This window comes from Schistocerca cancellata, chromosome 2 (genome assembly GCF_023864275.1).
Source record: "Schistocerca cancellata isolate TAMUIC-IGC-003103 chromosome 2, iqSchCanc2.1, whole genome shotgun sequence".
Taxonomy (NCBI): Eukaryota; Metazoa; Arthropoda; class Insecta; order Orthoptera; family Acrididae; genus Schistocerca; species Schistocerca cancellata.
In genome coordinates, this window is record NC_064627.1 from 1116986673 (window position 1) to 1117007518 (window position 20846).

Consider the following 20846-nt stretch of genomic DNA (forward strand, 5'->3'; position numbering starts at 1 on the left):
AGCAATCCCGTGCTGGATGGATTCATTGAATATGTGGCACAGTATTTTGCTTATTGGCTTATAGCACTCCTTCAGTAATCTTGAAGAGATACCATCTATGCCAACAGAATTCTTGCGGAAGTGAGTTCCTCCTAGCTGTGGGTCAATAAAGAGTAGTGTCTTAAAACATAAATGTTGCCCCTGTGTTACTTTATCCTACTTTGTCTTATTGTGAAGAAGCATCTGTGTAATAATTCCAAAAACTAGCAGTTATTCTAATATGTTTTTCTGTCATTGTTGCTGTAGTTGTTCCTCCATCACCAATAGGTGAATAGAATCTCCTGTGCTGTCACATATACTGTGTGTGTATTATATGTATTCCAACAGTGGAAAATCGGTGCTGGAATAATGACAATGTTATGAAAAGAGTAGATTGCTAATAATCAGATGTTGTCACATATAGGCGTAACGAAGAGACTATTAGACATGTGAGCTTTCAGCACGAGCTTTTGGCCAAAAGATATTCTTCTAAAGTAGACAATGCTCACACAGGAACAGCTCACGCACACATGACAACTATCTCTGGCCACTGATTTTGTTGTCTACTTCAGAAGTTTTCTTGTTTAACTGTCTTCTTGGTGTGCCTGTCTGTGACTCAGCATCTCCTCTATATGCTGAGTAGCAGTTTATCCTTTCCATAACATTGTTAGTATATATTCCGTTATGAAGTGATATAAGGTAATGGGATAGATAAAAAATCTACTCACCAAGTGGCATCAACAGAACACACACATAAAAAAAAGATTTTACATCAGCAGAAGTAGGAGGAGTGAAGGAAAAGGACTGAAGAGGTTTAGGTAAAGGACCAGAGTCACCCAGAACCCTGGATCAGGGGAGACTTACTGAACAGGATGAGAAGGAAAGATTGATTGGTGGGGACTGCACTAGATGAGATTTGAAATGTTAAAGGTGGAAGACAGGGTAATAGGTAAGACAGAGATTACTGCTAAAACACTGTGCATGCATTAATAAGAGTGAAAAGCCAAGTGCATTGTATGTAACAGAGGTGTGAAGGGGATGACCAAAAATAGATAGGTTAGAAAATGAAAGATGTAGAAAACTAAAATGGAGTAAAGAAAGGAGTGGTTACTTGAAGAAATGCTAAGACAGTGTGACCTGTGCCTCTTTACAAGAAGTGGGCATTGTTAGAGGAATCTATGATAGATTATAATTAGATGAGGAGCTAACTAAGCCGCAAATTCAATATAGAATCTGATAGGAATTCCATTGAGCCCTGGAGCTTTGTTCAATTTTAACAACTTCAGCTGTTTCTCAACACCACTGACACTAATTCTTATTTCATTCTTCTTTTCAGTAGTATGAGGATTAAATTGGTACAGTTTGCCTGGGTTTTCCTATGAAAAGGAACATTTGAAAATGGAGTTAAGCGTTTCAGCTTTTGTTTTGCTACCCTCAATTTCAGTTCCTGTCTCATTCACTATGGAGTGGTCACGAACTTTGGTGCTACCAACAGTGTTTGCATACAGCTAAAATTTCTTTGGGTTTTGTGGAAGATTACGCCAATCATTGAAGGCATCATGCATTGCTCTCTTGACAACCCACTGTGTTTCATTCTGAATCTCTCTATCTATAACTCTGCGCTTTGTTCTACACCTATTAAGCCGTAATTTCTGTTTCTTTAGAAGTTTCTTTACAGTGACTGTACCATGGAGGTTGCCTCCAATTATGAACTGTTCTACTAGGTATATATCTGTTCAGTGCATGCTCAAGTATTCTTTCAAAGGTGAGCCAGAGTTCCTGTGCATGTTCTTGCCCTATGCTGAAAGTTTGTTTCCTCATTGAGATATGACACTACTGATTTTTTTGTCTAGTGTGCTGAACATATGTATTTTTCTGCTTGTTTTAGTTGTTCTTTGTTAATTATTGTTGCCACAACTGCATTATGGTCACTGACACTAGTTTCAATGTGGACACCCTCAAAGTGGTTAGGTCTGCTTGTTGCCACAAGATCCAGTTTATTCACATCATGAGTGGGGTTCCTAACTATCTGTTCTAAGTACTCGTAATTTTCAGAAAATGCTTTACATAAAGTTTCACAGGATGTCTCATAACTCCCACCGCTATCAGAACTGCAGTTTTAATAATTAATTATTAGATGATAAAGTCTCCACTGATGATTATAGTATGATTGGGGAACTAATGTGTAAGTGAGCTGAGGTTTTCCTGTGTAGAAGGGGAAGAGTTTCAATTTGAGCGACATGGTGTTGGTAGTTTGTGCTGCATAATAACAGTATCTCATGGAGGGAGCGGAGCAGAGATGGCCCAGGAGTGCCTGGTTCATGGAGCTTTGTCTCTGTAATATCAGGTAGTGATGAATAGGGATCAGTGGAATGTGAAAACCTGAAGGTCATTGTGAGAAGAGGGGTGGCATCCAGAGTGAGGAATTTTATGTTCAGGCTGTTGAGGGGAAGAGGAGGGGGATTTCAGAGCTTAGGCAACATTTAAGGAACAGGTTGTGGGACTTGGCTGGAAGGATGAATAGGAATTCTCTTCTGAACTCACACAAGCTAAGTTTTCAGTCTTATTTATATGTCTATCGACAACTCATCCCCTCTACTATTCCTTTAGTTATTTATAAAATTACTATTTGTTGTGGCGTAGCAAGACAGCCACGCCACTGGGAAGTAGCCAAAAGGCATGCGTACACACACGCCGGCTGGCGTGAGTTCTGGAACAGGATACTTTGTGAATGCTATAGAGAAAAGTATGCAATTCCTCGGATACTTAACTTTACTTCATCCTTGTGGTACATTGCTCTTGACGATACAAATGAGACTTTAATTACAAGCACTGTAAGGCTAATGGCGCCTTGCTAGGTCGTAGTCATGGACTTAGCTGAAGGCTATTCTAACTGTCTCTCGGCAAATGAGAGAAAGGCTTCGTCAGTGTAGTCGCTAGCAAAGTCGTCGTACAACTGGGGCGAGTGCTAGTCCGCCCCTCTAGACCTGCCATGTGGTGGCGCTAGGTCTGCAAGTACTGACAGTGGCGACATGCGGGTCCAACATGTACTAATGGACTGCGGCCGATTTAAAGCTACCACCTAGCAAGTGTGGTGTCTGGCGGTGACACCACACTATTTACATTCAAAAAGTACTTTCAATTACAATACCAATTTTTGGGAATGAACATCAACAAGATTCTTTACATGCAGACCTTCGGATGCTTACCACAGCCATTTATTAAGCGAAGTAGTAGCATGTTTTAAGTTACCGTGGGTTGCTGCATCCTGTGCAGGATGAGTACAGGCCCTTCCCTGATTACAGAAAATTATATCTAAGGAATGACACCAGGTACAACTACCGTATTTACTTGAATCTAAGCCGCACCTGAAATTTGAGGCTCGAAATTCAAGGGGAGAGAAAAGTTTTAGGCCGCATCTCCAAATTGAAATAAAGTTGGCCTATTGTAATAGGAGACACAATTTAGGTTGAATGAATGACGATACAGCTACAGTAGTTTGGTTCGAGTCGTAAGCTTAGCAGTTGAGCTTTACCAGGTAGCCATTGCTATGCGTCAGGCACTCCATCCATATTTATACGGGTACGCTTCCTTTTTCACGTGCTTCATCTGGTTTGAATCGGTTGCTTATTTTTCTTTGATCTGATAAGTGCCGTTCTCTTTGTTAAAAGTGTTTACGTCACTTTAAGCTGAAAATGCATTATTGTACTGTCATGCATTGTTTGTCGCATTCTGAAAATGAGTATTTATGACCTGTCACCGCTTGAGGCATGGCTTGCTTTTGTGCGCACTACCGCCGCTTACAATAAAAAAAAAGGGGAGGAATTGTCTCATTAGCTAAACAATGGCAAGAGACTTCTATTTGTTGTTACTTACACTGCTGCTTTCTTTGATAATGATCAACAAGAACCAAATAATAGACTGCATATGATAGATGTTCTGAACGAGAGTTTTGCGAAAATTTTTCTCCGTTTGAAAATCTATGCAGACACCTCTTTGGTACATTACATTCTGCACAGAAATTAGTCATCTTAGAGTTATAAATCTAGTCAATTGCCGTGCTTCATTTCTGATTGTATCACTATTAGGCATAAGAATAATACGAATATAAACATGACATGATATGTATATTCTTCCGCATTTGCTGTTGTCTCACACTAGTTTTGTAGGTTATTAGGCAGACAGGATTTAAATGAGATAGCAGCAAACATGAAAGAATACAGGACAAAATGTTTATATTCATATTATTCTTATGATGAAGAGAATACTGCATGTGATTCACAATTCATAAAAGTTCCTATTAGCAACCATCTCATCTCACAGGAAAAAATTCAGAACGTAGAGTTGGCCATATTGACAAACATTCCAAACAGTCTTGCCAGTCGGATTGAAATGCTGCTGCATTCGAAGGTGAACAATACGGAATTTGTATTTACTTCGTTGTATAATGTATGAAAATGCAGGGGTCGAAACTCGGGGCGGAGAAAAAAAGCTCGTCTTCCACCTTTTTTTTTAATTTATTTACTGACGCAGAGGTTTTGGCGCCAGTATTTATCTTTGTGCCTGCAAAGCATGCCTGTGTAGTGCTACATATATTCGATGGCAGAAGTTAGTTGTGGCGGCACCTACCAACATTTTTCAGAGCTTCCGCTTACTTTGCACTCGACTCTAAGCCGCAGGCGGTTTTTTGAACTACAAAAACCTGAAAAAAGTGCGGCTTAGATTCGAGTAAGTACAGTAATCATTTTGCTGGAACTGGTAGCTTAACTCTCAAAGTATTTTGTGGACACACTTCCGCATGTCTCCATTTGTTGTGTGTAGAATGTCTAGGGGACACTCAGTTGCTCTCCATGTCTTTTACAGTGTCTGTTCTCTCGCCACCTCTATATTATTTGTATTTGTCCTATAAGAGTTTGCTCACCAGGAACTGGTGAACTGAACACTTTATTGTTAATGTAACCCAACCAAAAGGGTTATGTCTGGTGAACGTGGTAGCCACAATGTTGGACTGTCTCTTTCAATCCATTTGCCTGGAAAGGTTTCATCCAAGAACTAATGAACAAATAAACCCTCAGTGTGCTTTTTTGAAGATTTTGCAGTCCGTGAAAATGCTACTACTCAGTGAAGTAGCTCATCATCATGAGGCCAAGTGTACTACCCATTACCAGTACTCCCACCAAGAAAAAATCTTCGGCAGTATTGAGAATTGCCCAGGTCCTCCACTTACAGCCATCTACACTGTATCCTGATCTATAAATGGTATTTGTGTTTGTAGGCTATGTTACCATCTTATCTCTTTTACTTGTCTCTGAGTGATCTGCCTTTACTAAATCCTGACAATATTATGAAAAGTATAGACTACTACTCACCATGTTGAGTCACAAACAGGCACAATGAATAGGCTACCAAATATGTAAGCTTTGGAACACACACACACACACACACACACACACACACACACACACACACACACATTTACGCAAATGCAGCTGACACACGCATGACCACCGTTTATGGCTGCCGAGGCCAGACTGTGAGCAACTGTACATAACGGCAGAACCAGTCTGGGTGGTGGGGGTAAGGAGGAGGCTGGGGTGGAGAGTGGGAGGGAGAGCTGGGTGCAGGTGGGGTTCGGTAAAGTGCTGTTTGTGGCAGCATTCAGGGACGAGTTGGAGAGAGGATAGGGAAACTGGGTGCAGACAGGAAGTTAGACGGAGGACAGATGGAAAGGGGGAGGGGGGGGGGGGAGACACTTCGAGCACTTACAGAATAGAAGGCTGTGGAGTAGGAGAAGGAAGGGATAGGTGGGTGAAGGACAATGACTAACAAAGGTTGAGACCAGGAGGGTTACGGGAAAGTAGAATAAATTGCAGGGAGAATTCCCACCTACACATTTCAGAAAAGCTGGTGTTTGTTGGAAGGATCCAGATGGCACAGGCTGTGAAACAATCATTAAAATGAAGGGCATTGTGATGGGCAGTGTGCTCAGCAGCTGGGTGGTCCAGCTGTTTCTGGGCCACAGTTTGTCAGTGGCCATTCATGCGGACAGACAGCTTGTTGGTTGTCATGTTCATTTAGAACAAAACATGGTGGTTGCAGCTTAGCTTGTAGATAACATGACTGGTTTCACAGGTAGCCATCTCTTTGATGGAATAGGTGATGCTTGTGACCGGACTGGAGTAGGTGATGATGGGAGCATGCATGGGATAGATGTTGCATCTAGGTGTCTTGCAGGATTTGAACCATGAAGCAAGGGGTGGGGAGCAGGGGTACAGACTTTCAGCAATTCCTCATCTCTTGTCTTTTCCATGTTTTGTACATCATTATACTTTCTCACCTTTCTGTACTTCGTGAAGTCCCTCTTGAAGAGGGTACTGGCGCCTCCCAAGGGAAATCCAGGTGCTACCTTAAGGCATCTTGGCGTGCCCGAATGAAAGACTCCCTCGGGCCTCGCAGCCTAATACTTTCAGGGTTGAAAAAACAAGAATTGTCAGAGAGGCTGAAAGAGGAGAAAACAGAAGTAGTCTTACACAAGTAAATGGAGGCAATGTCACATGTAGCTAAGGGCCCATGGTGGTTGCCACCCATGGATTTCTAATAAGGGAGCCCCCTATGAAGACAACTTTTTGTCTGCTATCTTACCTACTGACCATTCGGGCATGAATGACCCTACCAAGAACATAGCTCCTGCCAGCATAGCTCTGTGTATCATTAAGGTACAGACCTCCCCATCTTAAGGTATTAGTCTAAGTGCAGAAAATACTTTTGTGCAAAATACAAGTATAGTGGAAGATGGATGTATGCACAGTAAGTGTCTGCCGCCTAAGCAGGGGGCAGAGTAAGAGGTAGCTGTGAGAAATATTGGAAGGGGAAGATAGGGGATCCAGAATAAGAGAAAGAGTTTTGGGGGGGGGGGGGGGGAACTGGCGATGAGATGATCTATGGTGGAATAACTTTTACACTATAGGTACTGCAAATAATTTTAACTTGGAGAGGCAGTTGTAGCTTAGATCATCTGAAAATTGTAAATATTTTTTACCGTGACATGCTTATAGACAGTAGGTGCTCAGTACAAAGCATTAAACACACAGTGGAGTTGTTGGCTGCAATGCATGGGAGATGTTGAAATTTTCCTTTACATTCCTATCAATCAAAATTACTTAAATTAATTACATGAAGGAGAAATGGGTTTCAAATCCCAGTACAGGCAGCCAGATTTGAGTTTCCTTTGTTGTATAATACTTCAAAATGGACAGTTTTTTCATATTTGTGTAAAGTGATGACAGGTCTGATGTTAGACGGTTGTGAATGGAGACACTATTCGACAACTCGCTAGGGAATGGTCCAATCTGACATGTCGAAAACTACCCTGAAATTTTGCACACAGGAAGAATACACCAAAAGAAAAACATTGTCGTGATTTTAGCTGCTAAGGTGCACTCCAAGTGTGTGTGTGTGTGTGTGTGTGTGTGTGTGTGTGTGTGTGTGTATATATATACCTAAAAACAAAGATGATGTGACTTACCAAATGAAAGTGCTGGCAGGTCGACAGACACACAAATGAACACAAACATACACACAAAATTCAAGCTTTCGCAACAAACTGTTGCCTCATCAGGAAAGAGGGAAGGAGAGGGAAAGACGAAAGGATGTGGGTTTTAAGGGAGAGGGTAAGGAGTCATTCCAGTCCCGGGAGCAGAAAGACTTACCTTAGGGGGAAAAAAGGACGGGTATACACTCGCGCGCGCGCACACACACACACACACACACACACACACACACACACACACACACACACACATATCCATCCACACATATACAGACACAAGCAGACATATTTAAAGACAAAGAGTTTGGGCAGAGATGTCAGTCGAGGCAGAAGTGCAGAGGCAAAGATGTTGATGAATGACAGGTGAGGTATGAGTGGCGGAAATTTGAAATTAGCGGAGATTGAGGCCTGGTGGATAACGGGAAGAGAGGATATATTGAAGAGCAAGTTCCCATCTCTGGAGTTCGGATAGGTTGGTGTTAGTAGGAAGTATCCAGATAACCCGGACGGTGTAACACTGCGCCAAGATGTGCTGGTCGTGCACCAAGGCATGTTTAGCCACAGGGTGATCCTCATTACCAACAAACACTGTCTGCCTGTGTCCATTCATGCGAATGGACAGTTTGTTGATGGTCATTCCCACATAGAATGCATCACAGTGTAGGCAGGTCAGTTGGTAGATCACGTGGGTGCTTTCACACGTGGCTTTGCCTTTGATTGTGTACACCTTCCTGGTTACAGGACTGGAGTAGGTGGTGGTGGGAGGGTGCATGGGACAGGTTTTACACCGGGGGCGGTTACAAGGGTAGGAGCCAGAGGGTAGGGAAGGTGGTTTGGGGATTTGATAGGGATGAACTAAGAGGTTACGAAGGTTAGGTGGACGGCGGAAAGACACTCTTGGTGGAGTGGGGAGGATTTCATGAAGGATGGATCTCATTTCAGGGCAGGATTTGAGGAAGTCGTATCCCTGCTGGAGAGCCACATTCAGAATCTGATCCAGTCCTGGAAAGTATCCTGTCACAAGTGGGGCACTTTTGTGGTTCTTCTGTGGGAGGTTCTGGGTTTGAGAGGATGAGGAAGTGGCTCTAGTTATTTGCTTCTGTACCAGGTCGGGAGGGTAGTTGCGGGATGCGAAAGCTGTTGTCAGGTTGTTGGTGTAATGCTTCAGGGCCTGGAATCCTTACCCAATCCGTTACCACCAGAAACCATCCTTGTAACCATTGATGCCACTTATACACAAATATCTCGCACGTCCAGGGCCTCGCTGCGATGGAGCACTTCCTTTCACGCCGATCACCTGCCACCCTACCTAAAACATCTTTCCTCATGACCTTAGCCAGCTTCATCCTGACCCACAACTTCTTCACTTTTGATAACCAGACATACCAACAATTAAAGGGAACAGCCATGGGTACCAGGATGGCCCCCTCGTACGCCAACCTATTCATGGGTCGCTTAGAGGAAGCCTTCTTGGTTACCCAGGCCTGCCAACCCAAAGTTTGGTACAGATTTATTGATGACATCTTCATGATCTGGACTCACAGTGAAGAAGAACTCCAGAATTTCCTCTCCAACCTCAACTCCTTTGGTTCCATCAGATTCACCTGGTCCTACTCCAAATCCCATGCCACTTTCCTTGATGTTGACCTTCACCTGTCCAATGGCCAGCTTCACACGTCCGTCCACATCAAACCCACCAACAAGCAACAGTACCTCCATTAAGACAGCTGCCACCCATTCCACATCAAACGGTCCCTTCCCTACAGCCTAGGTCTTCGTGGCAAACGAATCTGCTCCAGTCCGGAATCCCTGAAGCATTACACCAACAACCTGACAACAGCTTTCGCATCCCGCAACTACCCTCCCGACCTGGTACAGAAGCAAATAACCAGAGCCACTTCCTCATCCTCTCAAACCGAGAACCTCTCACAGAAGAACCACAAAAGTGCCCCACTTGTGACAGGATACTTTCCGGGACTGGATCAGATTCTGAATGTGGCTCTCCAGCAGGGATACGACTTCCTCAAATCCTGGGGAACTTGCTCTTCAATATATCCTCTCTTCCCGTTATCCACCAGGCCTCAATCTCCGCTAATTTCAAATTTCCGCCACTCATACCTCACCTGTCATTCATCAACATCTTTTCCTCTGCACTTCTGCCTCAACTGACATCTCTGCCCAAACTCTTTGTCTTTAAATATGTCTGCTTGTGTCTGTATATGTGTGGATGGATATGTGTGTGTGTGCGCGAGTGTATACCCGTCCTTTTTTCCCCCTAAGGTAAGTCTTTCTGCTCCCGGGACTGGAATGACTCCTTACCCTCTCCCTTAAAACCCACATCCTTTCGTCTTTCCCTCTCCTTCCCTCTTTGCTGATGAGGCAACAGTTTGTTGCGAAAGCTTGAATTTTGTGTGTATGTTTGTGTTCGTTTCTGTGTCTGTCGACCTGCCAGCACTTTCATTTGGTAAGTCACATCATCTTTGTTTTTAGGTATATTTTTCCTTCGTGGAATGTTTCCTTCTATTATATATAATGTTGAAGTTACTCCTCTGTGCCACACGAAGAGCAGCTTATTACGGCAGTTTGTACAGCCATTCCTGTCAAGCATGGAATTGGCGAATGAGCAGACACAGTCATGACGAGAACACAGTGTGTAGTGCAAAGTCGAAAGTGCACACACGCGAATTTTAAGCACTTTAACCATACCAAAAAATATCCCAAATCATTATTTTTTGGAAATCTTGCTGTTAGTATCATCATCTAAACTGTTGTAGGTGTAACTGTTGCACAAGTGACTAGCAGAGAAAAGAAAACAAGGCTGTGCATGATGTTATATTACTGACAACTTCCATCAATCAGAACTTTTAATTTGTTGACATGAAATATTTCATAACAATTTGTATTATATTAATGTTTGAATAATGTATATTATTTCCTAGTCATCTCAAAAATGTGAAGTGCCTATTAGATGCTGAAAACTGACATTTTCCGGGTACGAGGCACAACTGTTGAAAGACAAATTAATGCTTTCAGGCATTTCACAGCAATTACTAGTTTTATTTAGACAGAATGTGCATGGGGTAATAAATGGTCATGGCTGTTGTTCTGCATATTGTGCCGTGTATGAGGCATACTTGATCAAATTCACTGTTCTGCTATTGAGTGATGTGGCACAGTGGTTAGCACACTGCGTCCGGCCATCCAAATTAATGTTTTCTGTGATTTTCCTAAATTCCTCAGGCAAATGCTGAGATGGTTCCTCTGAAAGGGCGCGGCTGATTTTCTTCCCCGTCCTTAACATAAATACGAGGTTGTGCTTGTGCACTCTCTCTCTCTCTCTCTCTCTCTCTCTCTCTCTCTCTCTCTAATGACCTTGATGTCGACGGGTCATTAAACCCGTTCTTCCTTCATTTCTTCGTTACTGTTTTATTGATAAACCTGAAATGACAAGCAGATGTTGGAAGTTATATAACCTGACAATTTCTGGAAAATTCCTTACACTGGTGAAAAATTTCTTTATCGTGCGACTGAATCACACTATTCGTTCTAAATTGCTCCTGAATTATATTAACTGTCTTTTGTCATTCTTCTAGAGACAGAGGTGGTGTTATGTCCAGACCAACATTCCAACAAAAGCAATGAATTATTTTCTGCAAACACTAAGAAGACATTTCAGAGGTAGTATTGAAAAGTCTCCTCTCTCATTTCTCCAGATTTTGCGGTTTCAATTACAAGATTTTTGCTACCAAACAGTAATTTTTGGTGCTAATTTGCCTTGAGGTTCCTGAAGATAGACATAAAGCTCACTTGTGCTTCAAGCTTGTGCTACAAACTTCAATAGAAATGATGTTTGGTTTGCACACGTTTCTCACACGAACCCTGACTGTCTTTATACACAGCATTTTAGGAGATAACGAGAAGGCTTTTCTTTCCCCCCATCTCCACATCAGCTATAAATTTCTCTATTGTGTTACCTATTAATGACATGTTTGCTTCTAGTAAACTTCATGATTTTGCAACTTCTTTTTCCATGTAATTCCCTGAATCCGATTAACCATATCAAAGAAGCACGGAAATCTGTAATATTCAACTCATCTGCAGTTCAGAGGGCCCTGTCTCGTAGATGTTCCTTGGTAATGGTGCAGGACTCTTATGAGCAATTTTAAATCTTTCAAATAATTTTTGTCACTTTTGTGAGTTTCATTATAGTGCATATTTTGTTTTTTGTGCATATCTTTCTTCCATTTATACAGTTCACATTCAGAGTTCAGGAAATGAAACTGGCTTTGCACACTGCTTAACTTAAAACATTTTTTTCCTACCTTCATTTAACCAGAAATGGAAAGCTAATACTGCACATGTTTTCTGTGGTCTGGGAAGGTACTATATTAGCACAACAGTCATCATTTGAACCCAATTCATGGAACTGTTAGAATTATTTTCTATTTCTTGTAATTCTTCCTCCAGAATTTCTAGTGAAATGTTGACATCAGTTGAATGAATGTCAAAGAAATTAACTAATAAATATCACACATGTAGGTTTTCATGTGAAGTAGGTGATTTCAATTGCATACTACGTTCTTCAGATGTCATCTTCGCAGTGTTGAAAACATTAGTTGGATTCCGCATTACTGTGGAACTCTGAAATATGCATGAAGTCAGATGCTATTTACAGGCAAATGCAAAGGAAACCCTCAGACAGTTACTTCAGTTTTACCATCTGGCAATACTACAATGGCAACTGTAAATTATTGTGGATATTAAATGAGCTGCATATTCTGTCAAACAGCAGTCATGAACAACTGTGTCAGAGAAACTATAAGTGGAAACTGAAATTTGCTTTACAAATTAGTCGTGCTGTCTCCTGTTGATCAATGTGCTGTCAACCAAGACTATGTGCCTGCCATATTGTACATTAACTGTCTGCTACAGCTATGGTAGGGATGTGCATTTCTCTAACCATATGGTGAGCTACAGTTTTGTCAGTTTTTGACTGTTTCTTAAGTACTTGCAGTGTGCCATAGCAGCTAAAATTTTAACTTTGTATTTCTTTCAGTGTGTGCTTCTCGTATAAAAAAAAAAATTCAGTGCAGGGTTTGATTTGTCAAATTGGACTGTTCACTTGTCAATACAGCACATCCACCGAGCAAGGTGGCACAGTGGTTAGCACATTGGACTTGCATTTGGGAGGACAACGGTTCAAACCCACATCCGGCCATCCTGATTTAGGTTTCCGTGATTTCCCTAAATTGTTTCAGGCAAATGCTCGGATGGTTCCTTTGAGGGGGCACAGCTAACTTCCTTCCCCATCCTTCCCTAATCCGATGGGACCAATGACCTCGCTGTTGGGTCCTCTTCCCCAAATCAATCAACCAACCAACCACACATCCTCCAATGGCAATTATATTTCTAAATTCTGGTTGGGAATGCAAATTAAATTGAGTATTCAGTCTACAGTGTAGTAAAAGACAGATTGCTACTTACAATAAAGACGTCACATCAAGTTGCAGACAGGCACAATTAAGATACTCGCATGAAGCTTTTGGCCATTCAGCCACAGGCTTCATCAGTAAAAGAGAGGCACACACCTTTCACTCACACAAGCAAGCACACCTCATGCACACTTGATTACCAACTCTCAGGCTGATTCAGTCTCATACATAATATTCCATACCCTCTGTTAGGTGCTGTAATAATTTTTATTGTGTGTAAACTTTTTAACCAGTGGCTTTCAAAGAGAAACTTTAAGGTTCAGTAAGCAGATCTCTGTATAGGTGGCAAAAAGAAGACTAGATAGGTCTTGGCAGGATAGCGTTAGTGAGTTGCTCCAGTGGCAGACACTACAAGATACACATTGTGCATCACGGAGTGGTTTACTATTGAAATTTTGAGACGGTACTTTCTGGGAAGAGTCAGACAACATATTACTTCCTTCCACATACATCTTTTGAAATGATCATGACAAGAAAATTTGAGAAATTAGAGCTAATACAGAGTCTTACTGTCAGTCATTCTTCCCATGTGCCGTCCACGAGTGGAAAGGGGGGAGGGGGAGGAGGGGGTACCAGTTGTACCCTCTACCACAAACCGTCAGGTGGTTTTCAGAGTATTGATGTAGATGTAGAGGAGCAGAGGAATGCCTGGAAAAAGTTTTCCACATCACTCGTCAGTGCAGCAGTTTGTGTTCTGTGTTCTCCTGCTTTCGTTTCCACTATAGCCTTATGGTGTCCTGTGATTTAATGTTCTGGACATTGTGTCTTTCATTTTGATAACTTCAGGATTTTACTGTGTCTTCTAATTGCACTTCAATTTTAAAGAATGGACTTTTAATGAGAAAAATTATATGTAGTTCACAGCTTTATTGGGCTATTTTAATGAGTCATGGTTTATCGCTCTGAGTTTCTTGTAGACTGTGCAGGTGTGATGCTTTGATTTGTAAATCAGCCTTTATAGTGAAACTCCATTTGCCATTATTTGTTAATTGGTTGATTTTTGTGTATATTGGCTTGCTATATTGGGAAGAGACAGATTCTGTACAAATTAAACTTGTGATTTGAAGGGTTAGCATTTGTTGTTGGAAAAACACTGGGAAGATCTGGTGTTCAGTTTTTATTAGTATTTCTATTTTTCCTGAGTACATTGGAGTGCTCTTTTTTGTGAAATTTTAAAAAAAGTGCTTTTGTATCCAGGTTTTAGAATCATGTGTGAAGAATTGTGGTCACCTTATCCATGATGAAATTGGCACTAAGCAGTATATGGAGCAGCTGCGTGAATTAGTAAAAACAACAAACCATGAAAATGTTAAAAACAAAGTATTAGAAATGATTCAAGCATGGGCTTATGCCTTTAGAAATAGCCCAAAGTACAGAGCAGTACAGGTGAGAATAACATTTTTATTTTCCACATAAATGTTTCTTTTAGCAATTAATTTCATATCGGGATTCTTCTTCTTTTTTTTTTCCCCCTATTCAATTCTTGAGTTGATTTGCTGTAGATCTTTTACATTTTTCTATTTGTAGCCAATGTCTTTGTATGATGTTGTTCAATGTATATATTCCTTCCTGGGTCTTGCTATGCTGTTTTTTTACTTCTTCTGAACCTTTCAGTATTACTTCACTATATTAGCAGGTCTTAAAATGGATCCTGTCCCAAGTTTCTTCCCTCCACAGATCTAGTGTCATTTCCACTTTTTCAGCACTTCATTTATTACTCTTTTCACCCAATACACCTTCAGGGTTCAATGATAGCGTTATGTTTGTGTGATGGTTCCTATTCTTTTCCTTTTCAGTGCTACCATTCTCCAGGTCTAACTCTCATAAGTAACTCAACAAAAAATGTTTCTAGTAGATTATTTTTAATTTATACTCCTATGTTATTTGAAATAGTTTCCTCTGCCTGTTGAACTGTATTGCTTGGTTATTTCTGCTGATAATTTTTTTACTCCTCCTGCCACCAGATTCTATATTGCAATGTGACAGTAAGTAAATTCTTTGTCCGATTCAAGGCAGTTTTTACTTCTATACCAGTTTTACTCACACCTGAATTTATGCTTTTGTTTAGTTGTTAGTTGTATTTTCTTTTTAATAGTACGTTCTCGCTCAGTAGCAAGACTTTTTAGATATTCCTCATTACTGGTATGTTTGCAAGTCTGTCTTCATTTGTATGCGTGTTTCCACTTATGTAGGCCATACTCTAATGTCATCTGTGCCTTTTGTAAGTAAGTGCTGAATAATATAATTCACATATTTCTGCATATGTATGCAGTCATGTTATTAAATGCTAGTGGCTACACGTAAATAACTGTAGTGTTATGTAGCATACAACTTTGTGTTGTGTGTCTTCATTTTTTCATTGAACTAAATATTTTTTGTTAATTGATACATACTGGTGTTGAAGTAACATTTATCATTGTGTGGAAAGAAAAGTTCAGCAGTGAAAAATTGCTGTAATTTGTTTCTATGCAATATTGTAATTATGAGAAAAGTTTTCAAACAATCATTTGTTTTTCAAGCCTATGCAATATTTTATGCTCGCATAGGAATCTTGTCCTTGATATTTATAATTAATTTGTATCCAGAACTGGCTGTATTACTGTGATGAAGGTATTTAGCTACAGGAATCTTTTCAATATTGCAGGACACACTAAATATTATGAAAACTGAGGGCTACAAATTTCCGGTTCTGAAAGAGAGTGATGCCATGTTTTCTGCAGACACTGCTCCAGAATGGGCAGATGGTGATTGTTGCCATCGTTGTCGTGTTTCATTTGGAGTGGTTCAGCGAAAGGTAAGCTTCACTCTGTATAGCTGTTAGTTTAAATTATTGTAACAGTTACAAGTTTTAACTCCAGTTTGGTAATGGAATTGGTCCTGTCATGTTACAAAATTATTTCAGTGTTGGCAGAATCATTCAGGAAAAAATGTTATTTGAATTATTAAAGTTAATTTGTTCAATTTGATGACTGTGCTGCTTCATATAAAAAGTTATCATATTTAACAAACTAGGCTTTCTACTTTTAGAATTCCTCAAAAGTTAAGCCTCATTTGTCAAACTCATTCCTTCACAGTTACACTGAATTGACAAGCTTCAGAATTTGTGTGGGATGACTGTGACAGAAATGTATTATAAATTCAAGTAGCCCAATTGTTAGTACTTGATGTTTTTTTATATTTGTGGGAAAGACTAGCGGAATGTTTGTTGAATAGAATTTTCATTTATGGTCATGACAGAAACATTGTCTTTTATACAAAAATGTTTCCATATTGTTAGTAAAGATATTTGCAATACTGAAATTGTAACTGAGAACTTCATGTCAGCTAATGATTTTGTTTTTTGTCAGGAAATTTATTTGTGGATTTCTGTTTTTTGTCAGGAAATTGAGTTGTGTAAGAAGTTTCTGCACTTTATTACTGCTGTATATAAAACGTGGAAAACAAAAAAACATCACCAAATTGTTACTGATCAGTAAAATTATTTAATTGTTGCATTGTACTTAACTAGCTGATTTACAAGTTTATTGTTTGAATTTACGTGACTCATGTTTTTAGGAATGGTTTTGTCTTGTTAAGTTCACTTGGGCAGTTCACCTTGAAGTGCATTATATTAATCCTCTGGGCCAATTTTTTCCAAAGTGAAAGTGATCTTTGTGTCTGTACCCTTGTCACTCTGACAAATTAGTCTATTCAAAGAAATTGATGAAGGTAAGGTGTACATCACATAAATTTCCAATCCCTGCTCCTTCTTTTAAGTACTTGTAAACAGTTCACAGGTGTCTTGGAGTGATCCAGGCATATATCTTAAAATTTAATATTGTATGGTATAGTAGATAAAATCAATCCAGCACTTAGAGATTTTGGTGACATAGAAATCAATGTTCCTTTTCAGCTGCACTCGTATCACTTATACCCTGTAACTCATCTCCTGCAATGTGGCTCAGCTGGGAAATTATTACCAGACAAAATGCATAGAGCTAATAATAATAAAAATAAATAGTACATTACTGTCTTTGTTCGCACATACAGGGTGGTCCACTTAAATGTTTCACCTCAAATATCTCTGGTAGAGCAATAGATATTGAAAAACGATTTCGTGGGTATGAGTGTAAGGCAGGGCTCTTAAGAGTAAATACTATGAGACATTCTAAAATGTAAGCAAATATATGTTTCAGCTCATATTTATGTTTTTGTGAAAGTAAGGTTATGTGCATCAATCACATTGCGATTATGAGCAGTGTGGCATTCACACTTATGTCTCGAGATGTGCAACAGCGATGCATTTGATTTATTTCAAGTGTCAACTCGACTTTGCGATTTCTCGGGATGTAATTGACATATTGTGATGCGACCAGTGCCATTCTTTTTGTGGTTTTTCATGTTATTGATTTGCTTTAGAAATAGTATGAGGTGCCCATTAAAAAACATAAGTCTTTGTTGAAACTAATATTTGTTCATGTTATAGACTGTCTTGTAGTATTTATTATCATGTGAAAATGTTTTTTCATTATCTATTTTTGTTTCAGAGATATTTGCACTGAAGTGTTTAAGCGGGCCATCCTGTATGTTGGATGTAATGTCTTTTATTGTGCAGTTATGCCCCTAGCTTTCAGGCCTGTGAATACTGTTGGTAGCTGCCTTCTTCATTTCTGATTGGATAGCACGTAGATTCCCTTTTGGCTGCAGTTTCTGAAACAGCTATCTGGTGTGTATGTGGCTGTTTTCAACTCGTGCAAAGTATTGACTCCTCAGGGTTATCACTTGACAGTGTAAATTAAATTATTTCCTTTTCATTGAGCCTTTCTCCTTTTTTTGTGGGAGTGGAGGGGAGGGGAATGGAAGAGATCTGTCTGCCATGAATGCCACTCTTGTTCCAACCTTTTCATCTTAGAGCAGCAGTTGCACATAACATCCTCAGTTATTTGTTGGATGTATTCCAATCTCTTTCTTTCCCTACAGTTTTTATCCCCTCAAGCACAATTATTCCTTGATATTTTAACATCTTCTTCTCACCGATTCCGCAGTCTAATCTAATTTTCAATATCCTACTGTAGCATATGTTAAATGCTTAGAGTCTCTGCTTTTCCAGATTTTCCACAGTCCACGATTCATTTCCATACAATGCTGTGCTCCAAATATACATTCTTAGGAACTTCTACCTGAAATACAATTAGTGTTTGATACTTCAATTAGGAGACTTCTTTTGGCCAGAAATGCCTTCTTTTTATGTTTTTCATGCTTTGTCTGTCATTTAATCGCTTCCAGGGTAGCAGAATTTCTTCGCTTGATTTAGTTTTTGATTCCCAGTTTTTACATTCAGTTTATTGCTAACCTTATTTCTGCTACTCCTCATCACTCTCATCTTTCATCGGTTTACACTGCCAGTAGTGCATAATCTTAAGACTGTTCATTCCGTTCAGCAAGTCCTGAAGTTCTTACTTTCACTGAGGATAGCAGTGAAGCTGGGCATTGATATCTTTTCACTCTCAATTTTAATCCCACTCCTGAACCTTTCTTCAACAACTTAAATGGAAGTAAAACAATTACAGACGTCTTTACAGTTTTCAGTCCCTACTACGTCATGATTTTAGAACCTCTCCAATCTTGTGGAGAGGCTTTGTCCTGATTGAGCAGTTGTCTGGAACCAGTTTTTTATTCCAGTGTTCAGCTGTTTAGTGTGTATACTGTACATGAGAAGTGGATCAGAGTTTCTTCACTTATTGAATTACTCACGATAAATGATGGAATGACTTTTCACATCAGCCTACTGTAAATTTACATGTAAATTAGAAGATAAACCCGGTGTTGCCCAAGTTCTTATTTATAGCTGTGGTGTCCATGCCCATACCATGCAGCATCTGGCCCTGTGCTTAATGTTTGTGATGTTATACCTTATGAACCGTGTGTCATACAATGATATAATTTTTTACGTACATTCAACGGCATATGCAGATCCAGTCTGTGAAATGTGATACGAATGGAATTAGTAGCAATGAACTAATAAATTTAAATGTCTTGCATAGTGCGGCAGTTTTTCCCAAATCCAATGTTCATGACATCATATCTCTTGAATTACGTGTCGTACAGTGATATAATTGTGCAGTTACATTTTGTGCTATATGTGCATACTGTCTACAAACTGTGTTGTAAATGCAGTTGGTAGTAAAGAAGTAATAAATGGTAACATGCCTCATGTGATACTTTTACAAAGTGAACGGTGGAAAAGTAGTAGGTGATAAACTCTTTCTGTTTTCGTCATCTAGTAAGGATTGTCAGCAAGAAAAGAAAAAATTTGTAAAGGTTGGAAATTACATGTAAAGTTTCTTGCAGATTGGTAAGTGCTCTTATTCTCAAGTATTGGGTGAACAAAATCTGAGAATTAACGTGTCACGGGCTAAGATTCTTTTTCACCCCCATTTGCACCCCCACCCCTTTGAGAGGTAGGTGGTTCTTGCCTTCATAGCAATTGTTGTGTGTACAAAGTATGGTTGAAATTGGTCCTGTGGTTTAAAAGGAACATTGGGACACACACACACACACACACACACACACACACACACACACACACACACACGTATTTTTATAATGTGTATTAATTTACATTTGTGAGCCAGCATTAGGTATTTATGATAATGGGAAGTCTAATGCTTAATTTCTAAAATTTTAGGTGCCAGAATACACCTCTTCAACCATACAACACCCTCCCCCTCCCCCTTCCCCTCCTCCATCCTTAAAAATCACAGGTTTCAGTTTTTGAGGACTTGCGATAAAATGTTCAATGAGGATTAATTTTTTTACAAAATACTACTCTAAAGGTCTACAATGATAGAAAGGATAGATTGATACCATAAAAATGACGCATTGAGTTGCATAAAGGCACAATGAAAAGACTTTTATGTACCTAGCTTTCGGTCAAAGCCCCACCCCATCCCCGCCCCCACACGCACGCGCGCGTGCGCACGCGCGCGTGCGCACGCGCGCGCGCACACACACACACACACACACACACACACACACACACACACACACACACACACCATGCCACTGCCCAACACTCCACTTTGGTCACCCACTGCCACATTCCCTAATGCCAGCACAGCGGCAAATTATGCGTACATTGAAATTTAATGCACCTGTGCTGTTTTAACTCTTTGGTACCGACTTGTTTCAGTGAATTAAAAAGAAAAATCATTCGGGGGGGGGGGGGGGGGGGATGCCAGGACACTGTTCACGCCGAAATAAAGTGCTTGGGAAGTTATTAATGGAATATAAACAACAGAAGGAATGAAGGTAATGTTTCATCAAATAGATGAGTCAGTAGGATGTGAAGAAGACTGAGTGTTAGACTTCATGTTTTGTATTTCTCTTGGTAGTTTCTTGTTTACATGTATGAGGTTCAGAGACTGATGTGAGAAAAAATGTTGCTTACCTTTTTAGTAAAGTCTAGTGTTGTCTCCGTCAAAGTAGTTTCCTTCTGATTGCACATACTTTTTCCAGTGCATCTACCATTGATGGTAACATTTCTGGAACTCATCTTCTGTAATATCCTCCAAGACCCTCATCACAGCTTTTTGGACATCTTGTGTTGTTTGAAAATGGTGTCCCTTGACCGCCGTTCTGACTCTTGGAAATCTAAAAAAGTCGCACGGAGCGATATCTGCTGAATAAGGCGGCTGTGGTAGTACTGAAATTTGTTTTGAGGTTAAAAATTGCTGTACTGACAGAGCAGTATGGGATGGCGCATTATCATGAACAATTCCCTTGGAATCAAAGAAGCACACAAGCGT

The 20846-nt window shown here is 40.0% G+C and overlaps 1 protein-coding gene across 1 annotated transcript in view; it reads left to right on the forward strand.

Moving 5' to 3' along the window:
* Window positions 1-20846, forward strand: part of LOC126163155 (hepatocyte growth factor-regulated tyrosine kinase substrate) — a 108471-nt gene that overhangs the window by 23342 nt on the left and 64283 nt on the right. The window contains exons 4-5 of the mRNA XM_049920089.1: window positions 14257-14445; window positions 15704-15853. Of these exons, the coding sequence (XP_049776046.1) occupies window positions 14257-14445; window positions 15704-15853 (339 nt within the window). The remainder of the gene's footprint in view (window positions 1-14256; window positions 14446-15703; window positions 15854-20846) is intronic.